This window comes from Corythoichthys intestinalis, chromosome 2 (assembly GCF_030265065.1).
Source record: "Corythoichthys intestinalis isolate RoL2023-P3 chromosome 2, ASM3026506v1, whole genome shotgun sequence".
Lineage (NCBI taxonomy): Eukaryota > Metazoa > Chordata > Actinopteri > Syngnathiformes > Syngnathidae > Corythoichthys > Corythoichthys intestinalis.
Genome location: NC_080396.1, coordinates 38,759,697 through 38,781,719, shown reverse-complemented (window position 1 = coordinate 38,781,719; position 22,023 = coordinate 38,759,697). Strand labels below are relative to the sequence as shown.

Here is a 22,023-nt window from a genome sequence, read left to right as displayed (position 1 = left end):
CTTTAATAGTGCAATAACTGGGGTGATTTTTCTGTCTGGGGAAAGACGAGCATTTTTGCTGCCAGGTGAAACTGTTGGGACTGTGGTAAAAAAAAAAATAATTAAAAAAAATAAAACTCTGTCCCTTTTTTCCCAATGCATTTGTTAATTATGACGATACAGGATTGTGTTTTTGTTCCACAACGCTTATACTATTGTACAATTGAAAAACTGAAATAATGTATTTCGGCTAACTGCCTATTTAGTTTTGCTGCTTTGAGGTTGCCAAATGAATGTGACTGCAGAATAGACCATTTTAGTTAATTTGGCTTTTTTAATCATTCTTTCTTTCCTTACACGGCTTATCCTCACGAGGGTTAGGGTTAGGGGTCCATCCCTTCCTGAAATGGTCGCTTGCCAATTTCCAGGGAAATATGGACAATCATTGACCTTTAACCCCTTTATGCATGAAATATGATTATTTCAATCAGGATTCTTAAAAAAAAAAAAAAAAAAAAAAAAAAGATTAGAACTGTTGGCATTCTTAGAAATCATCATCTAGCTATCCACTGCAGTGGCCACTGTGCCTGAAAGGGTTAAATAGAGATAAATCTGGAATCACCCCCCCGCCTTGCTTTTAACACAACTGTGTAAATATTATCAACATTTAGACTTGTGACTGATGACGATAGTGACCTGATGACACTACCAGTGAAGTTTTGGTTGTGGGGATAAAACCTATGCTGCACTACAAAACACTTAATTACAGTAAAATAAAATTAAATAAACTAAAAACATGCTGTGAGGGTTTCGTTTTAGTACTACTCCTCTCCGAAAGTAGCACAGGCACACAAAAAAGAAAATTGGGCGGAAAATAGATTCTTCCACACTAGGTCTTTAGACAGCAAATCAAAATACTTTATTATAGAACAGATTTCATATTTGAGGCACAACCTCACATTTATTATAGGCACTGAACTACTGCACTGCTGTGACAACCAACACCTGCCAGACATATTCAGATCAACCTGAGTGACAAACTTAACTGAACTAAGTCATTTACAATCTAATCAGTGGTGCAGCATGGTCTGAATCATCAGTTAATGAAAAAGACTTGACGTCATTTTGTTTATGTAGTGGTTCATTAGTATAACTTTGCTCTCCATGGATTAAAAATGCTTTGAGAACCCGAATTAATGAGGTGTGTCAGGCTTGCAGGGAGGCCTTCCATTTGTTCATGACACCTGTATTATCAATCAAACAGATTAATGCACTCTTAAAAAGATCCACCATAAATTAACTTTCACATCTTGAAGATGGATAGTATCACAATTATTTGTTATGGCAGACAAATTGTATATTCACCGTTATTATAGTGAAATACAATTACAGACCTTGTTTCTTCTGTGATTGGGCTATGGCAAAACTCGCCTGCCACGCTGTTATTTAGGCGTTATCACGCCGTGTTAATCACTATTGTTATAATAGGATTGTAAATCTAAAGCACAGATGTACAATTAAAATAACAACACACAAAGGAGCAGTTTGTGTTCTCAGCTGTTTTCAACTATTAGAAGAGATTGCATGTCTAAACTGCAGCTTCTTACTGATGCAATTACAGTTTGCCTGTCAGAAGAATACAAATGCAGAAGTAAAATGTGCCCCATAGCCCAGTATGGCTTATTTTTGCATATTCGCAAATGCTGGAGATTTGTAAGCAGTATAAAACACTGAATTTTGTTGGTCATTTAATCTATACAAATTGAAAGTGCAAGTAGCTGAAGCCGAATTGAAATGAATTTTATAGATTTAAGGCTTAGAATACTTAATTTGAGCAACTGCTGCTTAGTCAGCAATCATTAGACAGTTTTGAGTTTGATGACCTGACAACTTGTTCATTTCAGGGTATAGAAATTAAATTATTGAACCATGTCCATTGTGACAACATTAATTGAATGTTAGATTACATGTTTCCTTTCGTGCACCAAATAAATTGCAGATTTCCCAATTTGATTCAATCAAGGTGAAATTTTGAGCTTGATTAGTTATATATATTATATTAATGAATGTCTGGAAATACTGTGCCCTCTATCCTCTTAGGACAGAATATTGCGTTTAAGTGGCAAAGTAGAAAATTATGATTACTGTATTGGTGGAAAATGTTGTGGTGGGACTTGATATTTATATGACTACTGCCCATAATAAGGGTTATTCTATATTCAGAACAATGTAGGCATTTAGCTGAAGTAACTCTAATACAATAACTTTCCACACAGTTGTTAATTAAATTCTCCATATAGCACATCATATAGGTGTCAGTGCAGGAGATGATTTTGCTGACAGCACTTGCATTCTTCAAAATTAAGATATAGTGTACATAGTCATTACAATGACAAAGTACGCGGGAAGTAAAACATTATGACATATACATACTGTAATCATCAACATAACATTGGAACGATCACACCTGCAAACCACCTCATCATTTTTTGATCATTTCATCCAGTGCAGTAATCACTTTTGCATACACATCTCAAACAGCAATAGTTCACTGAATATCAGAAAGCATTTTCTTTCCACATTTCTATCATATTAATCACGATAGTCAAACAACACAGTACAGCAAGAGGGAGAGTGAGATCACAACACAATCAGAATTCTACCCTCTTGTTTCCCAAGACTTGTGTCCAAGTTAGCTTCGATTTAATCATTGAAGTAGCAGTATTAACATGAAAAGTAGAATCAAAAGGAAAGTGATTCATTTACACTCATGGCAATGACCCAGGTTTTCACTGTCATTAATTTTAAGGTTAGCCGATCTTTTGTGCTCAAGTGGTTTATTTGATTTTTTTTTTCGCTGTTTGTGTATGTATCTCATTCACACAATGCATTAAAAAAAAAGTAATTAATTAATTAATTAATTAATTTAAAAAATAAAAAAGCAGCGCAACTGGTGACACTTTGGGAACATGGAACAAGAACGGAACAAGGGATATCGGTCACTTACGATCTCCACTCACAATACAAATTTTATAAAGAAAACAACACAAACCTTCTCAAATTTATTGAAAGTGTAGGGACATTTCTTTTTCTCCAACAGGACAATGTCCGCAGAGAAAACAGACAGCTTAATAATGATGTCACAACATAAATCACTGCATTTGATACATTGATAAATAAAACTCACAAAAGGCTGTACTGTATGAATGCGGAAGGCTGAATCAGCAGCTTCTGCTCCCATTTGTCAGCTCAATTTTTTTCGTCCTGAGCAGTGCTGTTTTCATCAATGATGAAGATTACGAAAATATTTCGTCGACGAATGATTTTTTCACGATGACAAGATGAAAATGAGCTAAAAACTTGTCTTGGGAGACTAAAACATCATGAGACGAATACTAGTTTTTGTCTCACAGGACGAGAGCGAGACCAAAATGTGCTATAGTTTCCGTCACATGTTCACAATGTGTAACATTTTATGTGTAGTTAGCCTGAATTGTAGCAATGTTTGGTTGTGTCCCTTACACACACGTGCTGCGCCCCCCCCCACCACCAACACCACCACCCCTCCAACCGACCAGTGTCCTCTCCAGGCTTGCTTGTTTTGAAACACACAAGGTAAGATTTGTTTTCTTATCTTGGCAAGACAGAATATGCAATGTTGCTTTAGCATTAGCACTAGGCTAATGCTAACGGCGAGCCTGTTAAACTCTCGAACAACTAGTCTAACAATGTTCATTCGAAATTGTTGGAAACATTTATTTATTTTGGACTAAAATTTTACAGACGAAAACATTTTGAGTAAACGTCGACTAAAACTAGATGAAATTTGTTTGAGTTTTCTTCAATAACAATTAGATGCTGAAAAAGAGCTGCCAAAAACAACACTGGTCCTGATTGTGAGTTAAATGATGGACAACCATGGCACGTGAAAAGAAGCCCAAGACTGCGTCTCGGCATGTCGAATGTTTAAATGTAATGTTATTGTTTACTGATAAGCATATGCTGAGCAACCTTTTGCTGTAATGTATCTCCTATTTTCATTGATAGGTATTGCAAACCACTATTTTGCCTATTATATAGTGGCAGCATAGTGCTATAGTGGTTAGCTTGACATCCCGTTTGACAACCTAAATTTCAAAGTCTTGGCTGCAGCTGTAAAAAACGGTTGGAAAGGATTACATATTGTAGAGTAGACTAAAACTAAAATTCCAGCTTCATTTATCAATTTACATAAGCACAGCAAACAGAAGACATCAAATTGAGGGTTTTTAAACATTGTTCAATCAGCAATATGGACACATTAGAAAAAAACGCAAATCGTCAGTGTAAAATTAATGGATTTTAGAAATTGAGGTGCCTAGTGCTGATTACATCAGTTACATCAATTCGTGCATGTGAAACTGTGAGCTTATTTGATGATCTAGGTCCACAGTAAGCCACCAAATATGATTTTTGTTAAAGAGCTTTTTACACTTTCTGCTTCATTGTGCTGGTCATCCTGGTGTGCTTGCCACCTCAGGGGTAGTATAAAACATATACAGTATGGATAGGCTCTACTGAGAGGTCCTCTCTGTTTCTGCAGTTGTTCTTTGCAGAGGATAAACAAAACATGTCTATGAGCATTGCTGTACGTGTTGCACATGTGTTGCTCAATCATTTTTGTTCAGATATTGTTTAAAGGGTAACAGCAGATACAAATAGCATCAAGCCCCGTTTATCTATGGTATTTCCTATTGTATGTTAGTATTAAGTTTCGTTTGAAAGCAACCTTCAGCTAATCAGTAATAGACAGCTTAAAACTTCTTTTTGAAGAAGTGTTGACAATCTGCTAACAACTGATGTTGTGAAATGTGTTGAGGTACTTGCTACTATACAGTCCTTGCCTCCCAAATTTGCACTCAAAATGAGAAACAAAAATTTGGCTGATCGATATTTCGCATCTTGAAATAAACCTCTTAATTTTCCACCATTTTGAAACCTCCTTTTGTATAAACGGCAAGCTTTTTTTTTTTTTTTTTTAAACCATTCAAGTTTGGCAGAATTGATAACACTGTGGTTTTAATTTTACAGAATTGTTTTGCTCTAAAATGTTAATAAATAAGTACACAAAAGTTATGTCAGTCATAATAATATTACTAATATTAAATAAATACAACTACAAAACAAAGATCCCATATTGCTAATGTATGTTGTGATGCCTAAATAGGTACATAAATCATTAGTACCACTTTGTCTAATTGTTTTTTTTAAATGATTGTACGGCGACCTTGAGTGCCAGAAAGGCGCTTTCAAATTAAATGTATTATTAGTATTATTATTTAAGCCAGTAGGTTGCAGTAATACAAAAGAAAAGGGAGAAAAGACTGTGATTTGAAAACTATTTAATACGAATAACTAGATAGTACAGAACTAACTACAGTATATATCATGAAAACATGTTTTTTAGGGTGTGGGGTGGGCGTTTACTGTAAATTAATGTTGGATCAGCAGAATAAAATGGGAGTTGACAAAGTGATCAATAGAATAATTCTGCGCCAAAATGTAATATACTGTGGATGCTTTCTTGCCACCACTAAGCTCAGCCTTTTGTTGATTTTCCCCCTCCTTATTAATACAACTAGAAGAACTAACCAAAAATGTAGCTCAAGTACATACCACCATAGGACGCAGGTTGGCAAAAATATTTTAGCTTTTGACAAGAAATAATGTATATTCGCAATCATGCAGGTTTATGAATAATTAATTTTTCAAACGGTACAGCATGGCATCTACTGTACCTGCTTTGAATCATCCTGCTCTTCTTTCTCATTAGGCAATGAGAGATGCTACGAGTGAAATTCTAATCTGATGAGAAACTAACCTGGCACATATAGCACAACAGATCAATGAGCCAATGTGGCTTAATGAGAGGAAATAGGGCAACCTTGTAAAACCTTACAGTTTTTAGAGGAGTTGGGCGGGGGGGTTCAAAGAAAAACAAGATGAAATTACAAGATGACACAGTACAACTACCAGATGGCTTGCCTAATAATAAACACGGAGGTTTTGCACTAATGTGCACGAACGAGCACCAGTGTGTTTGTAAAATGCCACAATGGATATGTCTCAGAACCACCCACGTCCACTGCAATTGCAAAAAATGTTTGTTGTCTTATATTCTACTGCAGGTATAAATCAAATGTATTGAACAAGTCTGCATCAGTAAAATCATTCTTCAATTTGACTTTGGCAGCTAGACACGACAGTTCTATTAATATCAAAGTTGGGCAAAAACAACAATACCACTGTACAGCTCGCAAGCCTATATTCTTGCCTTTTTTTTTTTTTCCCCTTTTTTTCCTAAATAGAACTGTCTTCACAACTGAGTGGAAAATGCATTTGCACCATCATGAACATCCAGTATTTGTGTTTGCTCATTGTGCTGTGTGATCTATCACAATCACATTTTGAATACCCAAAATAACAAACTGTCTATTGGCACCAGCCTTGAAAGCAAAGCGATCTGCTGGAAGCTGACAAGAAATCTATGCACTACATCCCCGGAAAATGTGTGCGCGGGCATGTATGTGTTTTTCATCCTGTGCCACGGCCAGTGTTGTCAGTAACACATTAGTTAGTAACGCGTTACTATTAATCTGATTACTTTCTTTCAGTAACGAGTAATCTAACACGTTCATTTTTCTACACCAGTAATCTGATTAAAGTTAGTTTCCTTAGTGTCTCTGCGTTATTTTTTCATTGCCTCATAATGTATGTAGGATGAAGAATATTGTAGTCATGTACGAAGAGCATTTTGAATAGAAAATGCTAAAATAAAAGGTTCCCGGTACATGTTTCCATGACAAACTCTTAGCTATTTCCTGTTTTGGTCTTGCGTCACATGTGTTGTGGGACTGAAAGGCGTGGGCCAGGCGGGTGGACATTTGAGCAAAGTGTTGAGACGTTGCGAGGGAATGTTGATGTGTGGATATCCACGAATGAAGGTATTTTTCCTTCATTCTGGAGGGTATCAGCAAAAGGTTGGACCCCCTACATGCGCGACCGTTTCGTAGCTTTTCAGTAGCAACGACGGGCAGTCATCGCTCCAAGTTGGCAAGCTTTGTTTACATCATATGCGTGTTGCACATTTATGCCGTGAGGCGATGTTTTCGTTTAGCATCTGTGGGATGTGTTGTAAGTCTGATTGAGTGTAAAGTGCTTAGTTGCCGCCACGTTTTGTGGCCAAATTGACCGCGTGTGTGTTGAGAGGAGTACATCCGGGTTTTGCATGCGCATCCACGCCCGCCACCACCTTTGCAATTCTGTGCAGTCAGTTTGCATTGTTTTACATTGGCGCTGTTAACCATAACCCGAAATTCAGAAGTTTTGACATTAGGTTTAATCTTAGAAGTTAGCGGGGTTTAATTGGTCGGTGGAGTTGCTTTCAACAAATTCCAAGCAGTTTGTCAGATATTTGTGAGTTTCAGGGCTCCAAAGTGGCTAAGCTAGCACGAAATTCTAATATTCCGCTTTAAAATTCAATCATCGGAAAGTCAGTTATGTGATGACATTTTTCTGTTGTCATTCTTATGTTGAGGCGGCAAAGGGAGGAAAATGGGTAAAAAGTAACTGATAGGTTACTTTTAAAGTAACTTAGTTACTTTGATAATGAAGTAATCAGTAAAGTAACTAGATTACTTTTTGAGGCGTAATTGGTAATCAGTAATTAAATTACTTTTTCAAGTAATCTGTGACAACAATGGCCACGGCTATCTTACATTCATCGAAAGCATGTTTCTTTTTCTCCCCATAATTGAATTTAGTATTGTGAGATCAGAAAGAATTCTTTATTTTGAAATTGACCAGAGGTGGGTAGAGTAGCCAAAGATTTTACTCAAGTAAGAGTAGCGTTACCTCAAAATAATATTAGTAAAAGTAAAAGTAGTCTTCCAAAAAGTGTACTCAAGTACAAGTAAAAAAGTATTTGGTCACAAAAAACAAAACAAAAAAAAAACTCAAATAATGAGTAAGATTGTGTCTCAGCACAAAGTTATCTATATGAACTGTTGTGATAATGATACTGTACAATAATCCATTACAGAACCACATTAAGCCTATGAAATACAAAAAAAAAAAAAAAAAAAAGATCATTGAATTCCAGCGAGAGAAAAAAAAAATGACAGAAATGAAGCATTATTCGTCCAAAGAGTATGAGAACCCCCTGGTGGAGAAAATAGTCCTTAGTCTGAATAGTGATTAGTTCCTTCATAGTTACTATTATGAAATTAAAAGGATCATATCTCCGGTTTTCCGTGGTCAATCGGTGCCAAATAAAAACTGGGAGAGAGGTTAAACCCCGCGCTTCCGAGTCACATACTTTATTTTTTTTAACAGTGCTTTCAAGACGCCACGTGATTGAACAGGTTGGCATGATCATAGAACGGCAAGCTTGTCTGATTGGTATAATGGAGTCATGTGATTATTGTTGCGACGTCTCATTGGTGAAATTGGTAGAGCTACATTGGTGAAATTGGTAGAGCTACTCTTGACATTGCTGACAAAAAATGTGATATGTAGAATGAAGAGGAAAAATTGACTTTAATGACTTTTGTGTAGCCCAAAGTAGCGCAGTAAGAGTAGCGTTTTTTTTTTTTTTTTTTTTCTCCACAAATCTACTCAAGTAAAAGTAGACAGTATGGCTTAGTAAAACTACTCTTAGGAGTACATTTTTCTCAAAACGTTACTCAAGTAAATGTAACGGAATACAGGGTAAGCCACCTCTGGAATTGACAGGTTGCTTTGGGGCATCAAATAATCACTAATTGATCTATCATTAAGGTTATTGTTGGTCCAAACATATAAGGCAAATTTGTTTCTTGTTCTAAATATTTAATCTTGTTTTTTGGTACTACTTTCTGTAGATTTTATTAGCTTTGTTGTCCCCCCCCCCACTAGCCACTGTCAGGCATAACTGGTAGGAAAATTGTGGAGGATGCAAATAAATGGCAAATACTTAATTTGAGATGCAGAACTCCATTGTCGAGTCACCAGAAGGGAATCTGATAGTACAGGGATGTCACAAAGCAGCCTGCTGACAGCATGCTTAACAGCACAGAGGCAAACTTCCAAATTAAGAGAGTTACAGTGGGGAGAACAAGTATTTGATACGCTGCCGATTTTGCTGGTTTTCCCACTTTCAAGCCATGTAGAGGTCTGTAATTTGTATCATAAGTTCTCTTCAACTGTGAGGGACGGAATCTAATACAAAAATCCAGAAAATCACATTGTATAATTTTTAAATAATACATTTGTATTTAACTGCATGAAATAAGTATTTAATACATTATCAAACTAGTAAATATTTCGGCTCTCCTCCTGTTCTCCACTCATTACCGGAAGTAACTGCACCTGTTTGAACTTGTTACCTGTATAAAAGACACCTGTTCACATGCTCAAACAAACAAACTCCAACCTCTCCACAATGGCCAAGACCAAAGAGCTGTGTAAGGACATCAGGGATAAAATAATAGACCTGCACAAGGCTGGGATGGGCTACAGGAAAATAAGCAAGCAGCTTGGTGAGAAGGTAACAACTGTTGGAGCGATTATTAGAAAATGGAAGAAGTTCAAGTTGACGGTCAATCTTTCTCGTTCTGGGGCTCCATGCAAGATCTCACCTCGTGGGGCATCACTGATCATGAGCAAGGTGAGGGATCAGCCCAGAACTACACAGCAGGACCTGGTCAATGACCTGAAGAGAGCTGGAACCACAGTCTCGAAGAAAACCATCGGAAACACATTACGCCGTCATGAATTAAAAGCCTACCGCGCACGCAAGGTCCTGCTGCTCAAGCCAGTGCATGTCCAGACACGTCTGAAGTTTGCCACTGACCATCTGGATGATCCAGAGGAGCAATGGGGGAAGGTTATGTGGTCGGATGAGACCAAAATTGAACTTTTTGGTGTAAGCTCGGCTCGTCGTGTTTGGAGGAAAAAGAAGGATGAGTACAACCCCAAGAACACCATCCCACCGTGAAACATGGAGGAGGAAACATCATTTTTTGGGGCTGCTTCTCTGCCAAGGGTACTGGATGACTGCACCGTATTGAGGGGAGGATGGATGGGGCTATATATCGCCAGATCTTGGCTGACAACCTTCTTTCTTCAGTGAGAGCCCTGAAGATGGGTCGTGGCTGGGTCTTCCAGCATGAAAACAACCCAAAGCACACAGCCAAGGCAACTAAAGAGTGGCTCCGTAAGAAGCATCTTAAGGTCCTGGAGTGGCCTAGCCAGTCACCAGATCTGAATCCGATAGAAAATCTATGGAGGGAGCTGAAAGTCCGTGTTGCCCGGCAGCAGCCCCGAAACCTGAAGGCTCTGGAGAAGATCTGCATGGAGAAGTGGGCCAAAATCCCTGCAGCAGTGTGTGCAAACCTTATCAAGGACTACAGGAAACGTTTGGTATCTGTAATAGCAAACAAAGGTTTCTGTACCAAATATTAAGTTCGATTTTTGTGATGTATCAAATACTTATTTCATGCAATTAAATGCAAATTTATTATTTAAAAATCATACAACGTGATGTTCTGTTTTTTTTGTATTAGATTCCGTCCCTCACAGTTGAAGAAAACCTATGATACAAATTACAGACCTCTACATGCTTTACAAGTGGGAAAACCAGCAAAGCAGTGTATCAAATACTTGCTCTCCCCACTGTAATTCATTCAAATTTATCTTTAAAGCCTCAACCATCCACTTCACAAGACAGGCAATGACGAAAAGTACACCATTTTTACTTTCGGTGATGTGGATCACTGATGCTTTGGGAATGTGTGAGCCAACAAGATAAGGTAAAAAATTATGGCAAGATAAATACTCATACTGGAGGGAAATTTGCACTCATCAGCCTACAAGCTACGCATGGGACGTAGTAAGATGTTCTTAACATGTCACTGATCGAAAACACATGGCCGTGATCACCCGTCATTGGCTCTGGAGATTCCTTCTCTGTCGCCTGAAGCCTAAATGCCAGTTTGCGGAGATGTCAAAAGTGAATGTCATGGAAGACAATCCAAGAATTTACAGGCAGATAAATCGACAGCTTTGCCTCAACTGAAACTACTGTAGTTTACCACAAAGACTTTAAGTTGTTGTTGATGTTGCACTTGTCCACTTTTTATTAGGGGCCATGTTGTTTGTTTTTGTTGACAATATCATATAGAAAAGTAAACTAAATAATTGGATAATTGATGGCTTCATTGCACCACTTATAATTTTTTCTTTTTTCTTTTCTATTTCCTGAAAAAGTCCCAAAAATGATCATTTCTGCCGGCCCAATTGCATTGTCAAAAAACAAAGCTGGACTCATGCTTTTGTGTACAAACTAAGAACAGTATGGCCAGCAAGAAACATCAACAATGATGTGTCAACAAGTGTTTTTTCCTATCTTCAAATTCCAATTTCACGCTTCAAAAGGTTGCCTAGCTTTTAGAACCTTCAAGTGATTTATCTATAGAATCCAAAATGCGCTTGATGTCAAACTGAGGTAATATATACACTGTGTCGCTATCATTCTTTAAACTGAGGTGGTGGCATCAGTGGATGGAGGAAACACAACAGTGAGTAAAGCTGGCTGAGAAGCTTGCTGAATATAGCAGCAATGATTAGTGTCTACAAACAAAAACACACCAACACGTGTTAGAGCGTGATGGATAATGCCGGTGATGATAAATCACTTTGCTGCTGATGGCTGGAGAATTGAAAAGAAAAAAAAAACACACAATGACAGTGGCCAATGGCAGGTGAGGATGCTGTGGCCTTGGACTGACTCAACTTCAGTGCATATAGGATTCAATTTGATGGCAAAATTAATAATTTAAACACATTAATATTTTTTCCACAGTGTTTTAAAAAAAACATTTCAGGCTTTACGTATGTAGTCTGGTTTGTATTTGTTTGTGGGCTCACATTGATACTGTGTGCACATTGTCGTTTATTTATTTATTTATTTATTTATTTATTTATTTATTTTGCATAATTGCATTGTCAGGCAAGATATCATGAGAAAATTGACCAATTTTACTTACAGTCATTTGTCTGAAGATTATTTTTCAATTAAAAATACACAGCTAGAATTTGGAAGTTGTGTAAAATGTAATTCAACGGATTACAAATCTTTTTAAATCTATATTCAAGAGAATAAACTATAAAGGTATTTAATGTTCAAATAGATGAACATTATTATTATTTTTGTGTGTGTGTGAATGTGTTCTCATTTTAACATTTCATGCTTCAACAAAAACAAGAATGGGAAAGAATAGACTGGGAAAGTTGTGAAATACTAAAAAATAGATCAATATTCATTCAGTAGTATTCTGTGCAGTTTATCCCCAAGATGGTCACGGGGGTGCTGGAGCCTAACCATGGGCAGTAGCTGGGCTACACTCCGAATTGTTAGCCAGCCAATAGCAGGGCACAACGAGACAAACAACCATTCACGCACACACTCATACCTATGAACAATTTGAAGTGTTGTATCAGCCTACCGTGCATATTTTTTGGGATGTGGAAGGAAACAAAAATACCTGGCTCAGGCCTTTCTGTGTGGTGTTTGCCTGTTCTCCAGGGAATTAAGCCATGATCTCAGAAGTCAGAAAAGAATCCGGAAGTGGTAGCAACTCAACCATTGTGCCGCCAAAAGAGCAAATAAAAAAATAAACTCCGGTTTGAAAAAGATGAAAAGGTTTGTTGGAAACAGGTGACAAGTATGAAAGAGGTTCAAAACTTTATGAACAACTGCACGGGCAAAAAAAAGTCAAATGATTTAAAAATGCTTGTCACCGAACAATTGAAAGGAATTCAGATATTTTATCCCCTTTGGTCCATAATATCAAAGCTTCAATAATTAGTGTACGCATTTATCAATCATTTAGTGTTGTCTAATGGAAGGCTGATCGTTCTAATACCTCTTTCCCAATTCAAAATGTGTGAATATTTGAAACAAATATAAACCCAATGAACAGTGTCTTGACTTTGTATAGTATTCAAATGAATATACAGGAGGTTGAAAAGGAAAACGTTTTCAGTAAAATGATAGTTTACACAACATCCCAACCTAACTGGAATTGGGGTGTGTAAATTCTCTCCCATTTGATGGCAGAATGTGCAATACATCCCTGCATTCATCAGTTGTCGTTTATATAACAGAATAGGTTGTGGCCTCTGGAATCGCTTTTTGATCGATTAAACAGGCCGAGATTTTCCACAAAGACAATTTGTGAGTATGCTGATTTCATTAGTCCTAACTTTTGTAGCAGTTTAGAAACTAAAATTACATAAATATGTATTTCTAGTTTGACAATGGCCATTTGACATTGGCCATTTTGTGCATTTGTATTTCGAACATATTAATATCAGGTACGTATGTAAGACTGGGAGTGGTTTCTGGAATTATTACTCAGATTGACTTTAGGCTGCCAATGTTTAGTTAGATACTCAGCACTTATCAAAGAAAGAGCGTTGGTTTTAAGTTATGGTTAATTTTGCACCCACTTAAAATCAAAAGACACCATACAAATAAATTCATATTTGAGTTACATCATGATTAAAATAACTACCTATAAAAGTCGTCGTGAGGGAAAGAGTTTACAGTATCTTAACTCCAGTTGTGTATTATATTTTTATAATCTACATACGGTATTTTAAATATAGACATACAAGGGATTTTTTAAAGATTTGGTTCGTGAGCAATGTGTACAAAGGTGTAAGTTGCTGAATATTGTTCCTCAACCGCATAAAGGCTCAAAAAAAAGGTGTCATGATACTTTTACCCGCCCGGGCACTGTGTCACTGCCACTGTCTGTTAGTCACTGATCATGATAAAAGTTCCCAAGAACACTGACTCAAAAAGCTCAAGAACAAAATGTTTCGCACGAGCACGTCGATATAAGAAAAGAAAAGAAAAAAAAAAAGAATCCTAGAAAAATGACAAATTGCTGACACAGCAGCAGGGGAGCGCGACACTAATATGGCCCATGTTCCTTTAATATCCAGAAAAGTACCCTGCTTTTAATCTGAAAAAAAAAAATGCTTAATAGACCAAAGGCATGAGAAGTCTTCAGATATGATGTGAGTGTATGCGTCATTTTTTTGCCCTTTTTCATCCTCCCCTGATATCTACAACAAAGACAAGCTGTCAGTTTTCTTTCCTTATCATTCACAGCAATCTTGGCTGTCCTTGTATTTATTCGTCCAGCTTTGTCAGCAAATGTCCTTGAATGCCTTTTCCTTGAAAAAATGCTTGCTGAATCTGTGTACTATCAAGAGTATTCCATCAGTCAAGGTAGAAAAGTACGTGTGGCTGATTACTTCCATATCCAAACCATGTGATTCGGCCTTTTCCACACAAGAATGAATAATATATCAAAACCAGTGTGGATTCACTCTGGTGGGTAGGTTGCTTTCTGCAAACGTGTCACACTGTTTCTTGTAAGCAGAGCGCTTCCACGGCATTGCTTGGTCCCTGCGCAACCCCTCCGATGACGAACATCATGCTGGTGATCTGCAGCGCTGAAGACGAGCAGCGTGCGGTCGGAAGGGGCGCTACGTACTCCCAACGTCGCTTTATTGGGTTGTAGCTCTCAACGGAGCCCAACGGTGATGGTTCATTACCTGCAAAGTTAAGAGACATCAATAACAATTGAAATAAAGCACAAAAAAAAAAAAAAAAAACACACACACAGAAACAGACACAATTTAGACATGCCCTGGCATAGGGAAATGATTTAGAGGTGATTGAAAAGCAAAATGTTTCACTGGATGGAATTTTCTAAATTTACTTGTCCTCATTGAACATTTTATAAATACCTCATGTATCGATTCAAAGTTCCTTTGTTACAAAATAAAGTGCAAAGTATATAAAAATTGCCTTTGGTAAATGGTAGTCCCCCAAGATGTCAGTGGTTTTTTCAAAAACAGTTACCGGGTATTCGTTTCCTTACTGTTTTCCTAAATATCGACACAGGAATTCCCCTACCTACAAGTATCAGTATAAAGAATAATTTTGTACTCATTTTACTAATACTACTCATTGTGAAGTGAATGTATAGGTTTTCTATAATAGATATTGGCCAAATGTAATACCAAGTTGCAGATGCCCTAAAAGTCCAATGTTATCCATCACTTTGAAGGAATGTGTTTTGTAAGGTTATTGAGAAATCAGATTTTCTCTCTCTCTCTCTCTCTCTCTCTCTCTCTGTCTCTCTGTCTCAAATTGAAGATTTTATCTTTGACATGGCATCTTTTGGAACACATTTTGCACATGAGATAAGCAGTTTGATGATGGACTGTTCTAGCTCGTACCATAATGTGAGATTTTATACAAGTAAAATATGAAATGCTTACATATGATAAATCTTTACAATTTAAACAAATGTGATTATTTTTCTTTAAATGTTGGCTATCTATATTTCTATTTTGAAGCCATTTTTTACAACACCCAAAATATTATGTATTAGTTATTTTATTGATGAATCATTAACGTTAACTTCCCAAAGGGGTCAAATTTAACTCGATGATCAGAGCTCTTTTAGCTCAAATTTGGGAATTAATATTTAATTCCACAAAAGATTTGTGTGGTTGCATATCCGATAAGCATACCAGAAAATGGAAAAATTAAGTAAATCTGACTTGATTTGACTCAGCTGATTTTGCTCTTTTTATTGTTGCTGTGATACCAAACCCACTACCCTCAGTAGCTAGACCCAAAGGTCTCATAAATAATAAGAAAAACGATAAGGAAAGAAGACACAAATGCAATTTAGCGTGAAAATATTTGGGAATAGTCTAACAGGATAAGCAATGGTTTTACTTTATTACTTTAGGCTGGCTTTTTTTTTAACCAGGAGAACACATTTAAATGCACAGTTGCAAAGATAACTCCATGAGGAATTCACCTCAATAGAAACCACAAGGGAAGAGGGCCAAATTTAAGATGACAAATTAGCACATTTTAAATGTTTTCTGGGATTGTAGACTGATTTCTTGCTAACCTGAGGCTCAGGTGCAAAGCTGCCATTATACATCACACAGAAATCATCTCGTTTCCGTTACCATGGAGACTCACATCACATGATGAGGTTTGTTTTGTGGTCATGATGGGATGGCTAAGCTTGGGCTTGGACTCTTTCGTTATTTTGAAAACACACATGAACACGTACGCACACACGCATGCTTGGTTCCTGTTGCTCAAAGGCTTCCCGTCATTGCTTTGATTTGTCGGCCCACAGATGTCATGTCGATTCTCCAGCTGCTCATTTTTTTTCTCCCATTAATCCCATCCTTCATCTGGTCCTTCCTTTGTTGTTCTTTCTGAAGTTCATTTTCCATTCATCTTTCATTTTTTAAATCCTATTCTTTTCTTTCCATAGCTTTTTATCTCCCTTTTTTCTAACCACACAAGTGTGTTCATCTTTTTCTGCAGTCATGTCTACTAACTCTCCTCTGATCTGATTCTGTCCTACTCTCATTTTGGTTCTTTCCTCTCCAAGGCCTCTTGTCTGAAATGATCTTAGGTTCTTATCTATTACTTTAGATACATTTTCTCCCCAGGGCCCCATTAAATACACAATGATTCCTCTCAAGTGTTTCATTTACATAATGGCAGCTAACTAAATATCACCATATACGTAGGTACGGCTTTTTGGTATAATGTTCTTTCTGCTACGGACTTGGGCTTTGCAACAGTAGCCTGATTACTCACTGCCTCATGTTGCCTGCTGTGACAGCTACCAAAATTCTCAATAATAGACTTGGATTTTTGATTATTATTCATTTCACACTAAATTTTTAGATGACCATAAGGAGGGAAGGGAGAAGTGAGTGGTGTGTGTATTCCGTCTAGATACTTGGGTAAGAAGAAATTTTAAATTCAAATCAATTTGTAACAGTTAGCATGAGTAATGTTGCTTACAGTTGCACAACAGAGAGTCAATATCTGCTTAATAAGCATGTCATTGAGGAGAAAAAAGCTGACCTCTGATTAATTGTAAGGATTGCTCACGCTGTATATGAACAAATTTAGTTCAGTCAAGGAGAAAATGAAAAGTTGATGGAGAATTAATCTTCTTTCAAAATATGTCTGTCTGGGGGTGGTGATTGCTTGAATATCATGAAATATTTTCTGAGTATTTGTCATCAAGTGTGCAGTGAGGGTAATACTGACTGAGGGTACTGTAACAGTTGTTTCATATTTTATTATCACCATTTGGTAATAATTTAGCGGTGTATTGTATTTGTATTGTCATATAGTCTAATTATGTACGATTTTTTTGTAATCGAAAGTCAACATAGACTTCAAAAACAAATCTTTTTAACACTCACCTGATCAATAATCATATAAATTATATCATAGTGATTCTTGAGGCACAGAAACTTTTTTTTAATCCCACCCCCCAAAATCCGTCCAGCAAATTATATAAATTGATAAATTTTGAGACAGACACACCATTTAAAATACTCCAGCATAATAGCTTGCCTGCATGGATAACTGGATTTACCAAGTCAAAGCTATGATATTGTCATCTTTTAATAATGAATGTAAAAGGAAATGTTTAGGTTAAGAATTCATAGGTGCCGCAATTATGTTGCAAATGACTTAGAGATGAGTACAGTGGTACCTCTACAGTGCCTTGCAAAAGTATTCGGCCCCCTTGAACCTTGCAACCTTTCGCCACATTTCAGGCTTCAAACATAAAGATATAAAATTTTAATTTTTTGTCAAGAATCAACAACAAGTGGGACACAATCGTGAAGTGGAACAACATTTATTGGATAATTTAAACTATTTTAACAAATTAAAAACTGAAAAGTGAGGCGTGCAATATTACTCGGCCCCCTTGCGTTAATACTTTGTAGCGCCACGTTTTGCTCCAATTACAGCTGCAAGTCGCTTGGGGTATGTTTCTATCAGTTTTGCACAACGAGAGACTGACATTCTTGCCCATTCTTCCTTGCAAAACAGCTCGAGCTCAGTGAGGTTGGATGGAGAGTGTTTGTGAACAGCAGTCTTCAGCTCTTTCCACAGATTCTCGATTGGATTCAGGTCTGGACTTTGACTTGGCCATTCTAACACCTGGATACGTTTATTTTTGAACCATTCCATTGTAGATTTGGCTTTATGTTTTGGATCATTGTCCTGTTGGAAGATAAATCTCCGTCCCAGTCTCAGGTCTTGTGCAGATACCAACAGGTTTTCTTCCAGAATGTTCCTGTATTTGGCTGCATCCATCTTCCCGTCAATTTTAACCATCTTCCCTGTCCCTGCTGAAGAAAAGCAGGCCCAAACCATGATGCTGCCACCACCATGTTTGACAGTGGGGATGGTGTGTTCAGGGTGATGAGCTGTGTTGCTTTTACGCCAAACATATCGTTTTGCATTGTGGCCAAAAAGTTCAATTTTGGTTTCATCTGACCAGAGCACCTTCTTCCACATGTTTGGTGTGTCTCCCAGGTGGCTTGTGGCAAACTTTAAACGAGACTTTTTATGGATATCTTTGAGAAATGGCTTTCTTCTTGCCTCTCTTCCATAAAGGCCAGATTTGTGCAGTGTACGACTGATTGTTGTCCTATGGACAGACTCTCCCACCTCAGCTGTAGATCTCTGCAGTTCATCCAGAGTGATCATGGGCCTCTTGGCTGCATCTCTGATCAGTTTTCTCCTTGTTTGAGAAGAAAGTTTGGAAGGACGGCCGGGTCTTGGTAGATTTGCAGTGGTCTGATGCTCCTTCCATTTCAATATGATGGCTTGCACAGTGATCCTTGAGATGTTTAAATCTTGGGAAATCTTTTTGTATCCAAATCCGGCTTTAAACTTCTCCACAACAGTATCTCGGACCTGCCTGGTGTGTTCCTTGGTTTTCATAATGCTCTCTGTACTTTAAACAGAACCCTGAGACTATCACAGAGCAGGTGCATTTATACGGAGACTTGATTACACACAGGTGGATTCTATTTATCATCATCGGTCATTTAGGACAACATTGGATCATTCAGAGATCCTCACTGAACTTCTGGAGTGAGTTTGCTGCACTGAAAGTAAAGGGGCCAAATAATATTGCACGCCCCACTTTTCAGTTTTTTTATTTGTTAAAAAAGTTTAAATTATCCAATAAATGTTGTTCCACTTCACGATTGTGTCCCACTTGTTGTTGATTCTTGACAAAAAAATTAAATGGAATTGTATAAATGTAGCAAGTCATTGCACATTGGGTGCCATCTGCTGGACAGAATATGTGGCCAAAATGTGCATTGGGAGAACAGGTCAATTTATGGCGATGATGACAAGAGACGTAAAATATCGAGAGAAAGTTTTATATACCATGTGGCGATATATATCGTACAGCACTAGCTCATATTATAAAGTTATAAGCGAAAATTGTACTGACCGAGACCACCAGCTGCAATGACCCTTCCCCCCAGACAACCAGCAACAAAGTCTGCCCTCTTTTCTCGCATCCTTGATGTTCGACTGGGTTTTAGCCAGATACCTAATGGAGGACAGAGAGGACTAAGTGATTAGTCATGTTTTACCAAATAAACATATTTCACAGATTAGATGACAAGACAGTTCTCTATCTAAGATTTGTCATTGACAGAGTCACAAGGAGCATAGGCATTTTCCAACTACATTGCTGACATGAGATGTCTGTTGAACAATGTGTTGACTTTTCAAAATTGCAGTAGGAACATCAATTGTTCATCCATCCTGCAATTTATTGCTTGCACATTTCTTATAGCAAAAAGCCCAAATATTCAAAGGAGTCCTGTTGAAACAGGAAGAAAGAAAAACATTGAGAGAATATTAGACGCTGAATAGGTACAAGAAAATGTAAAAATGAAGAAAGTGTTATATAATGCTACAAATTCATGATCCAAGTTGAAGTAGAAGCAAATCAAACACGTAAAGTGTCCTTTTGCCGAATTGAATCCTCAAACAATTGGGTAGGTTATTGTTCACAAAGGGTTTATGTTGCCAAAAGTCAATGTCCACAAAACCAGACAATTTACAGTTGACATAACGTAAAAATGCTTCCAGTCATGTAACGAATCAGGTTGAATGTATGATTCAGGTTGCACTGTTGATGTGTTGAGTGTTGTCTTTTCTGGGCTTAATTACAATTGAAGACAGAAAACTACTTCTTGAAAACTACAGTTTTGTTATTTTCCTAATTCTATTTTCAAAATTTCTATGATATTCATGACACATTGTATTTTTGTACTAGCATTGGTATTTCTTTGCTGCTAATGCTGGCCTCTAAACATGAGGCACTTGCAATTGCTAAAAAGAAAAGCACTGTATTATGCTGTAGTTTTGTCAATACAGTTTCTTGCTTGAACTGGACCTCAAAGGATGGGACGGTAAACAGTAGACATAAGTTTCTGCTGGCACTTTCTTAGATGGATTTAGGGATCTGGATATTTGAGACAGGTCAGTTGTTATCTCACTAAACATCAGAGGTGGGTAGTAACGCGTTATACAGTATGTACTCTGTTACATTTACTTGAATAACTTTTTGAGGAAAATGTACTTCTAAGAGTAGTTTTACATACATACATAAAACATACTTTTTAGTTCTAGTTGAGTAGATTTATGAAGAAAAAAAAAACGCTAATCTTACTCCGTTACTTTGTGTAAGGGGCGTGTTGGTTTGTGTGAATTTGCCGGCACTTCCGTCTCTGCGTTTATTTTGAAAGGCGCATCGCACACAACCCTATGCTTCCGGTTTTATCGTAATGACGAAACTTCCCTCACCTCACTTTTACGCACGCTGCGCTTGTTGAGAAGCAGTGCAGCCACATCGTAGGTGAGTTTATTAAAAAAAATCATGAGTTTTACTATCTTTGTGGGAATTTACGTTTATATTCTTTTGGATTATATTTGTTTGTTTGTACAAAGACTGCAGTGTGGAGATGTATAATTGGTTCGATTGAAGATAGCACCCTTGGAAGGCAGATGGAGGTAGGAGGAAATGGAACTGTTTTATTGTTGGTGTTGGTGAACTGTATTTTTAATAGGACGCCGTTGTGTTACATTTTGTGAAGTTTTTCTAGTTTTCACGGTGTCAACTAAAGAATGAAAACTGATGGAAAATAAAGTTCGTGAACACCCGTCGAAACCCTCTGCGTGTCGCATCATTCCAAGCGGTTCGCTACACTTTGGGCAACACAAGGGTCTTTACATTTTTCCTCTTTAGTCTACATATTACATTTTTTTGCCAGCGATGCCAAGATAAGCTCTACTAATTTCAACAATGAGGTGTCGCAACAATAATCATATGACTCCATTATACCAATTAGGCACAAGTTTGCTTTTGCTGTTTGTTTTATGATCACGTCTTTAAAGCACTGTAAAAAATAAAGTATTCGACATAACACGCTGCCCTCAATATGATTCGAAAGCACGTATTTTAACCTCTCCCAGTTTTTATTTGGGACCGATTGACCACGGAAACCCGGCGATATGATCCTTTTAATTTCATTCAGTGATTTTTTTTTTTTTGTATTTCTTTGGTTTTATGTGGTTTTGTAATGGGTTATTGTACAGTATCAGTATAACAACAGTTCATATAGATAATGTTTTGCAGAGAAAAAAAAATACCATTGCTTAATCTTATTTTTTTAAATATCAAACAAAAATGATAAGCAGTTACTCACAATGTTACTCATTATTTGAGAATTTCTTTTCACCAAATACTTTTTTAATTGTACTTGAGTGCATTTTTTGGGTGACTACTTTTACTTTTACTTGAATAATATTATTTTGAAATAAGGCTGCTCTTACATGATTAAAATTTTTGGCTACTGTACCCACCTCTGCTTAACATTGCTTGCTGATTTATACACTTCGTTTACAGGCTGTGGATAGTGACTTGGTATGAAATGCTCACCAATTTTGAACACAACACAGAATTCTTAGTATTACGGCGTTAGAAAAACAACAGAGGCATGAAATATTTTAGCAAGAAGACTAGCTTTTCTTCCATTGAAGTTCTGTGCATGTAAATAGCT

General features: G+C 37.1%; 1 protein-coding gene across 3 annotated transcripts in view; it reads right to left on the bottom strand.

Annotated features, from left to right (window-relative positions):
* Positions 1 to 3,546: 3,546 nt before the first annotated feature.
* LOC130912546 (kelch domain-containing protein 8B-like) overlaps positions 3,547 to 22,023 on the bottom strand; it is a 150,794-nt gene continuing 132,317 nt past the window's right edge. For all 3 annotated transcript variants that reach the window (XM_057830694.1, XM_057830696.1, XM_057830695.1), the window contains 2 exons: positions 19,401 to 19,502; positions 3,547 to 14,628 (listed from right to left, as the gene is read on the bottom strand). In XM_057830694.1, the coding sequence (XP_057686677.1) occupies positions 14,432 to 14,628; positions 19,401 to 19,502 (299 nt within the window). In that variant the 3' untranslated portion in view covers positions 3,547 to 14,431. The remainder of the gene's footprint in view (positions 14,629 to 19,400; positions 19,503 to 22,023) is intronic.